At 41.1% G+C, this 14,886-nt stretch overlaps 1 protein-coding gene across 1 annotated transcript in view; it reads right to left on the bottom strand.

The window, feature by feature from the left end:
• RASIP1 (Ras interacting protein 1) overlaps positions 1 to 14,886 on the bottom strand; it is a 52,120-nt gene that overhangs the window by 12,302 nt on the left and 24,932 nt on the right. Inside the window, exons 6-7 of the mRNA XM_018554391.1 lie at positions 2,030 to 2,351; positions 708 to 823 (exon numbers count right to left, since the gene is read on the bottom strand). Coding sequence (XP_018409893.1) covers positions 708 to 823; positions 2,030 to 2,351 — 438 coding nt within the window. The remainder of the gene's footprint in view (positions 1 to 707; positions 824 to 2,029; positions 2,352 to 14,886) is intronic.

Here is a 14,886-nt window from a genome sequence, read left to right as displayed (position 1 = left end):
TATATATATTTATTATATAGTGTTCTAGATTTTTACAGCTGTACAGGCAAGGGACTTTGGGACAGAGCAGTGTCTAAATTGCCATGTGTCTTTTCAAGCTATTTTATTGATAACATAATCTAAGGGTCTTTACCTCAGGAATATGTCTTTCAGTGGACCAGGAGGTAAAGGAGGTTTGTGTGATATGTCTAGATGAAATATAAATAAATTAGGGGCCCTTGCATAATGCCATCTGTGCCATACAACACACATCCCAGTATATTTCCCCCACCAGAGAGCCAAAGGTGCTCCGTACAGCCTCCCAAAGAAGGTCATTGGCTGTACGGGGGACTATGCTGAACTTGTGTAAACACGGCATGCATACATATGCACAACCCCAAATTCAGGCAGCCTGTGTTCAGGGTTGTGTACCCATATGCATGTGTGAGGCAATTCTGGTGCATACCCATGTACAGCCAGTGACTTTTAGAAGAGGCTGTATGCAGAACCCATGGCTCCCTGGCAGGGAAAATACACTGGCATTTATGTTTTATGGCCACAAGCAGTCATGTTCAAAAGCCCTGAAACATTCACATTATGTACAGAATTTACAAAAACAAATCTTAAAAACATAAAATGGCTGTTCAAATATAGTAACTACATTCAGAACTATGAAGAAATAATTTTTCAACTAAAATTGCCCAATATAATAAAACTGTCTTGCATACCTTAGTAAGGTAATACACACACTGTTGGAAGGTATACATAATGACCTCATCAAGAAGGGCCATAGATTCCTCACATGCTTCCAGGTCACTTGAAAGCAAAGCGTCCTGGGAAGATGCTGAAATTAAAAAAGCCAATTATTATTATTAGTTCTATTGTTGTTATTATTACAGTAGTAGGAGGAGTAGTTTTTAGTAGTAAACGTTTTCCCTATCATCCTCATACTTTGGGATTACACTGACCAATCTAGCAGACCTGTTAGCAGTGCTTGTGAGGATGATGATGTTGACAACAATTAAGTATTTTGTGAAAGGGGTGACACAACTGTAGCCTTTGCCTCTCAGAGGCTGTCAAGCATAGCAAGCTTCATGCCGCTTCCTTACAGAGTGACAAACATGCCATTCCCTCAAAGACAGCAATTACTAATGGGAAGTCATGTTTTTAGGCCATCAGAGCAAAAGGGCCATTTCAGTACTCTTGACCAGGAAAAACTAAATGCAGATATCATCAAGTAATGCTCTGTGCCAAATGTGCAGCAGTTTTTGCTCAGCAGATGCTACAATTAGTCCCGTGAGTATGAGACTCTGTTCTGTTGCCTACTGCATTATCCTTCCACTGCCTCTTGCAGCATAATGTCAACACCGTGCAGCAGCAGGACTACAAGCTACTCCAGTTTAATTGACAAGATAAAACTGCAAAAAGGAAAGATTTGCAAACATGGTCATATCATAACCCATCTGCCACCTTGCAACCTAGTGGATTTTAGGTTTTCAGGTTAAACCAATGGTCTGCATTGGACTTTCATTTGTTCTCTTGACTATTCTTTGCTTATCTATCCAAAAACCCAATCCAAGCAGCGGGTGGTGTCATCCTTCCAAGGTGTACTAGATTTCCCATCACAAGTCTGTTATGTTTCTTTTTCTATTTTTGTCAGCCTTGGATTTTAAAACGATTAGATGCACCACAATAAAACATAAATAAATAAATTGTAGGAAATGCATTTCATGCCCACAGTGGCTGCACAGCCTCTAAAACACGTTGAGGTGTCCCCACTCCTCCTGCTGCTTTCTCTGTAATATAAAATACATTTGAAATATAACTGGGAAAACTGGACTCTCTTACAATGACTATGGCCAGTGTGTAAAACTGGGACCCCAGTTCAGAAATTCTGTCATTGGCATCCCAATGAGATATGGGAAACCATTAGGTGACTTCATGTTCCAGCTTCTGTCAAAAGCTGAAATATACAGTAAGCTTTGTGTGGAATGACCCTTTAATGAAAATTCATAAAAGTATAACAATTATAAAAAATGTAAAGTTAAACCTTCTGAATCCCATTCTTTTTCCATATCGAGGATTTTCCTCTGCACAAAGTTGAGAAGTTCCATGGAGTTTGCCATCCATAGCATTAAGGGTCGAAGATCAGTCGCCACCTCCTCAATCCCCAGTGTGCTCAGAAAACTTCTGTCCTGCTGGCTGAAATCAACAGAAATGTTCTTATCATCATGTTTATCAAGCAACTCAACCAGAAGCAAAGTTACTTTCGGGAAGAAAACAGTCCATTTACAGTAAAGTGTCAGGAAAAGAGAAATGCTTTTCATCAGTACACAAACTGTAAAGGCCTTTAAACTCAAAACAATGAATATCAACAATCACCATCCAACTGATATTATGTCACTGACGCACGCAAGCTGTGGTGAACAAGTATTACATTAAAGTTAAACATCAATAGGTTGAGGAAAAAGAGAAAAACAGTCAAATGTTGTAATTGTTGCAAATATGTTTTGTAGATACGCCCATAGTCACAGCCTGAGTTGGGCTATAGCAACAAAGTACATGTATTGTGACAATTACATGTTTTGCAACTCTTATTTTAACATTGGGTAAAAAATCATTTTTGTGCCTGGATATAAATATTTTCAAAATGCAATTATATGGTTTGTAATGCAATCAAATAATATGGAAAGTTTTCCCGCATTTTAATTGTGTGAAACTTTCCAGTCATGGCATAGGGAATGTCCTTGACCAAGCTCTGTTGCTTTAACTGCAGTGGAGAAAAGTAAGTTTGGGGACGTTGCTATGCCTTACTAGGGTATGTGAATCTCAAGAATGGGTGAAAAATAATTACAGGTCTTTTGCCCAGTAAACAAACCCACACATATACATTTCAGCTAAGTATTTACCTGTTTGCCTATGGTTCTGCTTTAGCAGTAGACTACTCTTGCCAGTAGAAGATGGTGTATTAGCTATGGTTCTGCTTTAGCAGTAGATTACTCTTGCCAGTAGAAGATGGTGTATTAGCTATGGTTCTGCTTTAGCAGTAGATTACTCTTGCCAGTAGAAGATGGTGTATTAGCTATGGTTCTGCTTTAGCAGTAGATTACTCTTGCCAGTAGAAGATGGTGTATTAGCTGAATTTTGCATTCAGCAACAAATCTATAAGTTGTTTATGAATATCACTATTCAAAGGGGCAAGTTTTAGGATAAACAGTCTTTACAGCATGTACAATATTTCTCACTGAATAAAGAGGTATCCAAATAGTAACATCTGCAGGGGATCTGAGAAATATGTAGCTTTGCTGTGAAGCACCAGTTGCTATACAAAAACATGTTTTAGGAGGCAAAGAAATGACTTCCTCTTTTTAAACAATAGGAAACATTTTTTAAATGTTACCACATATTGACAGGATTGTTTTAATTATTTTGGTCTCGTCTATGTGTTAATAAAAATTGGAAAGACCATACATTTCCTAACAAATTATCATTGGTTCCCCATCAGGATCATTGTCCAGAATACACACACACACACACACCTGAGGATGGTTGAGGGCAACAAGGGATTGGACCCTTTCCCTCTTTAAAATGCAGGTTTGCATTTTGGGTGCATTTACTATTACTGTGTCCAATAGGTATAAATATTGGACACACACACAAAACAATGTAAAACCAACTGTAAAGTGGGTCTCACTAGTGAGATCTTCCTTCCAACCTAAGGAGGCAAGATGGGCTATTTCTGAGAGGATAGTAAACTCCCTGTTATCCAGCATCCACGGGGATTGGTAGATTCCAGATAAATGTAGTTTCTGGTTGCTTGAGAGTTACTATTAAAAATAAGTCTAACTAGTGCTATACTCCATACTATACCATACCATAAACTCTGTATTGACTTTATATTAATATTGAAATGCAGTTATATAAAGCAAATTGAGACAACTAACAAACTTAAAACAAATTAAGACAAATGGGCACACAATTGTTTCCAGGATAATATGCAGACCAGCAGAATAGTGAGTACACAGGGGATTTTTTTGTGGTTAGGTAAGAGTTCAGGTTAGATGAATACCAGGTAACAGAGACTTTAGTATATTTTCTTTGAATTCAATCTGTCGTGTTAAAGTTTAGGATTAAGACACTGAGCAATGTATGAGATCATTATTTCTGACATAAGTGGTACTTTTTGCTGATGTATAGGGCATGTGTAGATGTGCAAATAAAATATTTTTTCAGCTTGCATTTGAGATCTGTTTGAGATTCTTTGGATATCCTTCTGAGTTTCTTCAGGGTGCTTCTAGTCTCCTCCTGACCTGCTTTTGACCTGCTTCTAAGCTGCTTTAACTTTGTTTGCCTGGCCACTGACTTGTATACAGTTCCCATATGCAAAAGTTTAAAAGCTTTAAAAGGTCTACAAAAGAAAAAAAATAAGTAACTGCATCTATCCTACAGTCACCTGCTTAAAGAAGAATTATTGAGGGAGGCTTGTACAAAAATGCAAGAAAAGAAAAAGCTGTATCATTAGTTGTAGAAGATTCTTTTACATGAGTCACACAGCATGAAAGATCTTACACATTTCTCTTAAGGGCACTTAAAGAAGAATTCCAGGCTCACGCTCCCGTCTGAACATCTGAACATTTCTAGGGCAGCCACAAAGGATCTTGGGGCGGGCGCATGAGCAGTTCAGATGTTCAACCAGGAGACGAGGAGAGCAGTGTGCACCCGCACAGACTCCGTGGGACATCAGAGAAGAAGAGGACAGAGGAGTCAGCGCTGGATCGGAAGAAGATGATCGGATAAGGAGGCATCATTTAAGCTAAGTCCTTACATTAGCACTGTGGGGGGGACGATGACTTCATGTCACTTCAAGTTCCACTTTATTCATAGGACATAGGCAGGTGTTACCTGTGAGGGGCCTCATCTAAGGCTTTGAGGGGGGACAAAATGTAGATCCCCAACTGAAGCAAATATTTTTTTAAAAGTGTCATGAAATATTTTGAGGACAGCGGATTGTACTATGAATGATTAAGTGCAATAAGGCTGTTAGAAACAAAAATAAATAGAACTGAGGATCAAAAATGGTGTGAACTTTTACACACTAGGGAAACTAATAAACAGGATGGGCCCAACGTCTCAAATTCTTGGTTTCCATGTGTTTAAAGTACCATGAATTAAACATCTGAAACACAATGCATATTCATTGTGAAAGCAAGGACGCAGTGAAATAATCATTCTATATACAAATGAAGAACAAACACTAATTTCTGCTTAAGATCCAGCTGGGAATTCCATATGAACTGTGTGAAGACACAGATGTTAGCGTGTGTTACTGTATCAAATTGTATGAAGAAATACATAGCATGCCACATAATGGGACAATGCAACACTACAAATGTTTAATGATTTCAGCTATCAAGTCACGTCACACTGGGTTACAAGAGCCAATACATGCATAATGCTTTTCTATTGCAAAGCTTTGTTGCATGCTGTGAAGTCAAAGAGGTTTACTTTCACGTTGCATGAATGTGCGCCAAAGCACACTTTGATGTGCATTCACGAAACACATCAAAAACATGCAAAGCGCTTGCGGTGCCTTTACTTGTTAATGGCATCCCAAACGCAGCCACTAAAAACTTGGATAAAATGTGCCGCGCACGCATTTGAAAATACTACACAAACTACTATGTCGCTTTGGTCGTGCGCGCAGCATCCCATTGATTGAATGGGCTGGCACATGGCAACCACGGCAAAAACGCATGCGAACAGGCACAAATTCCCAAAGGGTGAATGGGGACCTAAGGAATTGCATCCACATACATAATACAATGTCTGTTATTTCTGTCTGTGTCTACTGTGTTTAATGTATTTCACTAAGCGGTAGTGATATAACTAAAGCAGAACTATAGGCAGGCATAAGAAAACACTTTTGATCCAGATATGTGTTAATTAAAAACTGTCAAGCAAAACAAATGACAAACGCACTCAACAATTTGTCACCAGCTATACAGTAAGGTGCACACGAAATGGGCTTTAAACAGTAAACAGTAGAAAGGTATCATGGCACACTCACAAGTCAGCATGTAAAAAAACTTGTCTCACCACTAAGGTTAATAACAGAGGTTTGGATACACGTCTTCTGCAGAAAATTGTTTAGAGTTAGGACCGCACTATAAGAGGTGCCTTGGCACGGCTGTGCGGCTTTCACATTTTCTGCAGAACAAGTGATATGTCTTACATAGAATCATAAAAGAAAAAAGAAAAATAAAATTAATAGTACAATTGTGCTGTGGAAAAACAGAAAATGATTGGGACAATAAAAAATTTCAACCACTGTGTAAAGACCTCGAATATATAACAATATATAAACGATCCGTGCAAAAAATATATATAAAAAAATTGGAATAAAATGTTCAACGAAAAATAAACGTAAAAAACGTGTACAAAGGAAGTTGTTAATGATATATATTGATGGTGGTATATATTTCGTAGCGGTGGTCCGACAGCCCCTCTTGGGTGGGTACTCACCAAATGGAGTTGGATCGAAGGCTTTTAGTTAGTGACACTTGAGCTTACAATCGTGCTTTCAAACTTGGACCCAGTTGTTTTTACTCTCAGTCCCTGCAAGGTGAGTGTTTGGTTTTTCTCCCCTGTAGCGCTGGCTGTATCCCAGAAGTGAAGCTGGATCGTCTCAGGCCTGTGTAAGTTACTACCTGTATTTTTTTGCCTGTGTAAGTTACTACTTGTAATAAAGCTAAATGTTTTTGCACGCTACACTATGAGGCCTCTCTCCTTTTTTTATCTTTGAAATATTGCGGGACCACGGCAAGGAGTTTCGTTGACACTGCGCCTGAGACGATCCAATATACTGTAGAGCCTTGGTTCTCAACTGTTGGGTCGTGACCCAAAAGTGGGTCATGACCCTGTTTTCAGTGGGTCGCTGCATGCCTTACACTTTTCTAGGTGAGAGGCTCCTCTCAGTTCTCGCACCAAGCAGCCATTCAAAATAGCTTGAGGTAGGATGGGATGGAGCTATGGCCGTGAGGGAACTCCATCCATATGAGCATTGCTTACAGCTCCCTCACATGTCCTATAGAGGTGCCATGGAGACATCAGATTCAGACTCCTGGTACCTCTACAGGGCGCGCAAGGGAGCTGTACAAGCAAAGCACATGTATCAGAATGTCTGTAAATGTGTCAAATTGTGTCAGTGTTTTTAGACTGCTTTTATACTACTCACACTAGTAAAGTGCCTTAAATCGCATAGTAATGTGTGATTAATGCACTTTATCATGCAATCGCACCTACTGTGCATTCTGGTGAGGGAGGTGTGTTACGTTGAATGGTACTTCAAACGCACCTCCCAACCGCAGTTCGTACGCCTGCACTGGAATGCGCAGTACCCTAATGCCGTGCGTTCTATTGCAGTGCGACTTGTGTCGCGACTTAATGACCAAGGACAAATGAGGGTCCTGAGGCTACACAGGTTGAGAACCACTGCTGTAGAGTATCAGTGCTGGGTGGACCTGGAAACAGTCTATTTGGCGTTAGGTTTATACCTAGAAGAATTTAACAAAAATATTGGGACTCCCATTGCTGACCTTCTTCTGCAAATACTAGCATCATGTCTGTTATACTGAACCTCTGGCTTTATTTATTTATTACAGGTATGTGAATAGCATTGACAGTTTTACATAGCGCACATTCACATCAGTCCCTGCCCTAAAAGAGCTTACAGTCTAAAGTCCCTATCACACATGTATACAGGGCCAATCAACCTGCCAGCATGTCTTTTGAGTGTGGGAGGAAACCTACACAAGCACAGGGAGAACATGCAAACTTACAGATAATGACCTAGCCTGGCCAGGATTTGAACCAGAGACCCCCATTGCTACAAGGTAGAAGCACTAACCACTATGCCACTCAGGCATCTCTGCTGCCCCAAGGCCACATACCTCAATGCGCCCCCCTACCCGCCAACACCCCCTCCACCCCCATGGAGAATGGCAGACCTGCAGGCTGCATACAATGTCGCCGAGATCATTTTACAACACAAGCGGTGGCTTCCCTGCTGTACATTAAGCTCTGCTTGCCCGAAGCAGGGCTAAATGTAGAAAACAACTACCCACTCTGGCATCGGGAGATAGGAATTCCACAACCCTGCTGCCCCTCTACTCCCTGCTGCCCCAAGGCCGGGCCTTGGTTGGCCTTGTGGGAAATCCTGCCCTGATGCCACTGTGCTGCCTGTGCAAATCAGGAACATTGGAAAAACGTCTAAAGTCTTTATCTGATTACTGATTCTGGGTTAATGGCTCAAAGTATTGAAGCAAGATGATCAGCATGACAGCCAGATAATTATCATGTTTAGAATTAGAAGTCAACAATGGCATCCTCCATGCTTTAATCAGAAAAGGTTTCCCTAAAGAGGTGATTTATGTTATGCATAATTTGCATGTGTTCTTGTGCTGTTGTAAGCATTTTCCAAGCTCAGTTAGTAAGCATGCATTTTTTCAGCAAGTTCCCCATGGAGAGAGTGAACCTCTTGCATTAAAATGCTTGTAAAGCGCATGTATTGTTTTATGCGGGTTTTTTTTTCCATGCAGTTCCATTCATCTAAATAGTAGATGCATTTCTTTCCAAATCAGGCAAAATGCATCAAAGTTTAAAGGTTAGTCTGCTTATATTTTGCCTTCCCTGGTTCCTCCTTTCCATTTTCATTAGCATGCTAATGAAAGTAAACCTGTGCAGGGCAAACAACTTCTTCAACCTTAATGCCCTTTAATCCCTTGCCATCAAATTCCAGTGGCCCTTTAAGGGGGATCGTAATACAGCTAGTCAAAGGCAGGCTTCTTGATCACGTAATCACTTTGTTTGGCTGTCACAGCAGTCACATGATCAGGATCTCGTCCCACGGAGTCCACATTGTAAACAGTGACTGGGACAAGTTCATGATAGCTCAGCCACTGTACTGGGAGTGTGCTAGTGAGTCACTCTCAGCACAGAACAGAAGGCTGGTGGTGCATATATGTATATAGAGTCAATGTTAAGGCCCACCCCATAGGGTGACATATAAATCTGTACGGTCAACGTTAAGGCCCACCCACTGGGGCGACACATATAGGCCTTATTGCGGCAGGAAGGTGTTAATAACTGATACTGGGTAGAGCATATAACTCAGTTTCCTTCCTGCCATGATTCAGTGGTGGATGCTTGGGTGGCCAATCACCAGGCACGAGCACTGTCACCCGGGGGCAGGGAGAAGCCGTGAAAGCTCCAACCAGATCAATTTTGGATTTATACAGAACTTCTTTTGTTTTGTTCCTGTGGGAGAATATGTATAAGCAACACACAGGGGCCTGTTTCTTTGCCCTGTATGAGCCAAACACAGGTTTACTTTAAAGTCATTCCTTAAATAAATCCAGCACTTTGGAGCATGCCATGATGACAATTTCCTCTACACTGGCAGTAGATATCGTCAAGTTGGTACTGACATTAATAGATGGTAGCAGAAGAGCCATAATTTCAGTAACAAAGGATATACAGCTTTCTAAAACTATATTTCTTGTTTATCACCAGAGATTCAAGTGACATAGATGCCTCTCTCCCTGTTCTTCTGGAGAGCCATAAATATAATAAGTCTATCATGAACACACTTGATTGAAACAGCAAATATAGTAGCATGATTTCATACAGTAATGCATCACCAAAATGTCCCTTATCTATCAATTCAGAGAAGATATGACTTCTGCCACAATGAAAGGAAGAGAGAGCTCAGGAAATGATCACTACTCACTTTTCTGGTTGTTTAAATTCCTATGTTTTATATAAAATATAATAAAAAGGAGATATTGGCACAAGTAAACATATATGGTCCTAAAAATGACACCTAAGCTGTATACTAATCATAAGAATACCCTGTCCCCCAAACTGCTCCATAACCTAAACGAGTACCGAGACTGCTAGATAGGATTAGAAGTGCTCCATGTTTGCTAGCTCTGGAGTGGCATCAGCAGATCAGCTCCAGAGTCTAATAAATCCTCAGCTCAAGTTCCAGAGACCCCAGCCCCAAATGTAGAGCTGCCACAAAACCCCCTGCTCTTGAGTTGCTCCAGAAATTAGTTTTCAAGCAGTGCTGTTCAACTACAGCTGCCAGTGAAATACAAATAGCTGAGGGAAACATAATGGAAGATGATGTAAGAGGCAACTTAACTGATGAAAAAATTAGTATGTTACTGGCCATCCTTGCCTAAGGGTACGGAATTGGGATTATAATTAAGTATGATGGGGGTCAAGAATTAATGGAAGGTTTTATCTTGACAGTGGTAATTGTTTTATGCTCTCTGGGCCCTGTGGTTAGTTGGATGCCAGTCTGGAACGTATGGTTAGTACATGCATTTTGGGTGCAGTTCAAAACTCACAGTTTATCATTAAAATGTTTTTAAGAAAACACAAATCGTACAAACAGCGCTCTTGTAATGATATTGAGGGGGTAGATAATGTGACCCTAACTAGTATGCAGCCCTGAAACCCAGGAGGAGTGCCTGTGGATATGCAAACCAGAAACAGAAAACCAAAAGGGCGCAACACTAGGTCAGCTGACTGACCGGGTCGGACAAAACAGGGAAGGTGACAGGGAAAATAATGTGAGAAATGGATATAAAGGGCGAAAAACCAATGAACAGCTGAGGAAACAAAAGGATGAGCACTTACATTTTAGGTCGTGGGACCAGAGGATGGAAGGCCCGTGTGAAGGATCGGGACATCCGTGGTGTCTATCTGAAACTGGTGTGCCAGAAGATGTGCATCTACACGGGGAGAGGAGGCTGTGGATGAGGGGGGGGGGAGGAGAAAACAAAAGAATGGGGACTAAGTCCGTGGCCCCGCTCTGTGAATCCAAGGGCTGTGTAGTGTGGGGGAGAATCGGCGGTGTCAGATGCCGGCTGAACATCTGTGGCCGCGGCTGTGGATCGTGATGCTCAGTACCTGTCAGCACAGACTGGGGCAGTGTGCGGGAGCCGTTGGCTGTGAAATGTCGGCTTTCAGTCGGGTCTGTGATGGGATGAGGGTGGTAACGGGATGGAAGGGTAGTGAGCAAATCCTTAATTCCACTATTTAGACATTTGCTACTACAAAATGAATTACACACTGACCTAAGTTATTTTAAATGTATGACAGCCATTTCAGGTAGCGCTGAAAAGAGCATCTACAGAATGCAAGCGGCTGAATCTGTGTGTAGCAAAGAACTAGCCAGGCAATTTCTTTGGCCCGGTTCACACCTGGGCGTTTTGTACCGCGTTCCTACGCTCTGCAAAATGCTCAAACACCGAAATCCCATTATTTTCTATGTTTATGGTTCACACTTGGGCATATTACAGGCCGTATGAACGCGCTACAAAACAGCCTACGCCCAAAGAAGTACAGGAGCTTCTTTGGGGAGTTTTTGTCGCGCGTATCCATTGGGATACAGCCAGGTAGCCCTCGGAAACGCGTGTATGTCACGCATTTTTTTTTAGCGGTAAAAACGCGTGACACGAAACGCGCGACAAACGTGCATATTCGATACGCCTAGGTGTGAACCCAGCCTTAGGGTGCACACAAATCCTACATCCACTGTGCATTAGACCTGGGGGGACCTATAAAAAGATTGAAGCTTCTAAAAAGTAGGTTAGGAAGTGGTGGGAGTGCCGCTAAAGATTAATCTAGAATGTAACACAGCTAAACAGCTTTAAAGTGAACCTGTGACAAAGATAAGGGAACTGCTACTTGTTTGTAAAGATGCAGAGTCTAATTTTGTTATCCATTCCTGGTCATGCCTTCTTATGATTCTTGGAAAATCACTTTTCATCAACCGATCCATTGGATAGCGATTTGTATAGTGATTTGAAGTGATCCCTATTGTACCCATTATCCAATGAATGAAAAACAAGGAGGCTGTTGATAAACAGCCTAAGTTATGTCACTTATTGGCAGAACCATCCATTGAAATGAATCCATGGATTTACTTATCAATACTGAACCGCCTGCAGAAGCTGGGAGGTATGCAGATAAGAAATAAGGCTTAAATAAGACAACCAGAAAATGTTCTTGCCTGTTTTTGTCATCATCATGAATGACACAAGAAGCACAGATGAAAGTTAGTACTGATTCAGTGAACTACAAAGAAGCAATCTTATTCTTGTCCCTGAGTTAGCACCCCCAGTGCGAAAAGTGGAAAAAATGGTCACACGGAAATCAAAACAAAAATGAATGGATTTTCTTATCAAAAAAACTCAATTCTTTTCTCCTATATGGCCAGCTGTGCCTCCAGAAGCATTGGCTAGTAGACCAAGCACAGACTAATAGATACAGTTACATGTCATACTTGCATACAGTCATTTCCAAGGTTCATAAGTTTCATCAGTGTAAGATAAAGCAGGGGTTCTGCTTCCACTATGATTGCCAATGAATGAATTCCATAACTTTGTTCTCAGATCCTTGAAACCAATTTTCCCGTATTGGTGAAAGACTATTGGTCAGGGTTAGGAAGTTTGTAAAATTCTTGTACAGAAACTAGTGTCAATGAGGGCACAAAACATGTTAGTAAAGGTTAGGACTCAGTGAGAGATGGCTATCTGCAAAAGCCAGGGTCGGAGCCAGGAGATCAATCAGACACAAGACAGAGCAAAAACACACTTTAAAACATTCAGGCAGACAACACAAGTTTCATACCTGTTCATTTCACCAGGGACAAGCTTCGGGATCAGGTGGAACATAAGTTTCACTTGAACCCAGCCTGTCTGCAGTTCAGTGAATGGGTGAAGAAAGTGATGTTTGTATTTTTTTTTCCGCACCTTTTCTGGACACCCAGGCAGCATGCCTGAATAAGAGTCTAGTATGACATTTAATAATTCTTAAAGGGTTGGTACCATACAAAACATGTTGCCTGGGTGGCTAGGAAAGAGGGGGCAGTGATTATGCACCCACTCCTGAACCATACCAGGCTAAATGCCTTCAAGGCATACTTGACTTCCCTTCAAGGCATATATCTGAGTGGTGTCATTCACCAAATATGACCATGACCATATTGATCAATTACATCACCCAGGATCCCCAGGTCATGTACAAACAGAAGCCGGTGGAGATCTGTCATTTAGTGGTGGTGCTACTGCAACTTCACATGCAGGTTTAAGACATCCCTAAAGCATGTCATTGAAATTATTTGTGTATTTTTATTGCTGTCCTTTAATCAGAATTGTATTTTTTTTAAAAAGGGTATGTGTCCCTCATGAGTGGCCAACTTCCCATGCCCTTTTTTTTACTAAAGGATTGCAAATTGACCTTGTTAAAGGCCAAAAAAAAAACAAGATTGGGGGTCCTATACACTTTAATGGGGGTCAGCGCAAGTTCAAGGTTAGCAGACTTTTTGCTGGGTTCGCTGAACTTTTCCAGGTTCTCTCCTCCCTACTCTTCACCATAATGAGCTAAGGTGCATTGATGTCCAGGCTGTGACCCTCTGGATTATGTCAATAAACATAGCACTAACAAAGGAGTAACAAATTAAAACTGCATTCAGACAATGACAGTGAAGAACATTTAGGCCAAACTACAGAGTCAGGGAACATGGAGACCATTACCAAGAGAATCTAAGAGAAAACAGCCTAGACAAAAAAAAGAGCTAGGAGTGCAGAGACAGGAAACCACAAATAAACAGAAAACTGTAAAGGGAAGATATAGACAAGATATTTGGTGGAAGCAGATACAAAATAAGTGCAAAACAGGAAACCAGGTATGGATCAGAGAAGACAGGAACCAAATCAAACCAGAAAAAAAGTAAAACCAAAATAAGCCACGTTCAACAAAACAAGAGTTTAAAGTATCAAGACATGAGGATGCAAGGGACAAGATAACTATATTTGAAGGTAAGGGGTTGGGGTTGCACAAATAAACCTTTTATATGGCAATTATCCAGCACTGTGATGATGAAAAAGCAATATTAAAGCTCCAGAAGCAAAGTGTGAATAATACACAGGTGTAGCATCAGACAGGGCAGCACAGGGCAGAGACATAACCTGAGAAATAGGAGACATACAGCTGACAGAGAGCCAGGGGAGCCAGCCATGAATAAAAATCTACAAAGACTCTGAGACATTTGCTTCCTTTGTTTTACCTACCCAGTCAGTTCTCAAAACTCCAATGTACAATTTAGCGTAAAAGGGAACTACAGTCGGACATATGTACAAATAGTTGAAACACGGTTTCCAATACATTTCTACACTTTTCCATTTGCACTGTAATGTATTCTTGATGTGCCACAAATGGCTACATGGCATAAGGAGGGTGTAAAAATATTTGCGGAGCCTGCAATTGTACAAACCTTATGCCACAGCCCTGCCTTCAGGCTACCACTATACTGTACTAGTGACAACCACCCAAGTTCTCTCCATATTTTAAGCTCTATTAGGTACTTATGCATCACCCTTCAGTTTACAGAGCTGTCACTCCCACTGCAAACCCAATTGAACAATTCAGCTGGAAAGTGGCAGGTCAGACAGATTTCTGGTAGTTACACTAGTTGTTTGGAAAAATTATTCAACGAACGAATACATAAGAAAATGATATAAATATATAATGTATATATTTGCATTACATTTCTTTGACACACGTAAAATGAGGAACAAATCCATATAACTGAATTCTACCGTGTTTCCCCGAAAGTAAGACCTACCCCGAAAGTAAGACCTAGCGCTATCTTCAGGGATTTCTGTAATATAAGACCTACCCCGAAAATAAGACCTAGTTCAGTGGTAGGTCTTATATTACAGAAATCCGCTAGGTCTTACTTTCGGGGTAGCTGCACATAAACTGAATTTTAAATGTAAAGACCGGCCGCAGCTCCCGCCCCGCCCACACGCCAGCCTGCCGCAGCTCCCGCCC

Source organism: Nanorana parkeri, unplaced genomic scaffold (genome assembly GCF_000935625.1).
Source record: "Nanorana parkeri isolate BGI_ZX_2015 unplaced genomic scaffold, ASM93562v1 scaffold156, whole genome shotgun sequence".
Lineage (NCBI taxonomy): Eukaryota > Metazoa > Chordata > Amphibia > Anura > Dicroglossidae > Nanorana > Nanorana parkeri.
Note: the sequence above shows the minus strand (reverse complement) of the source record. Positions and strands in the feature narration are given on the sequence as shown.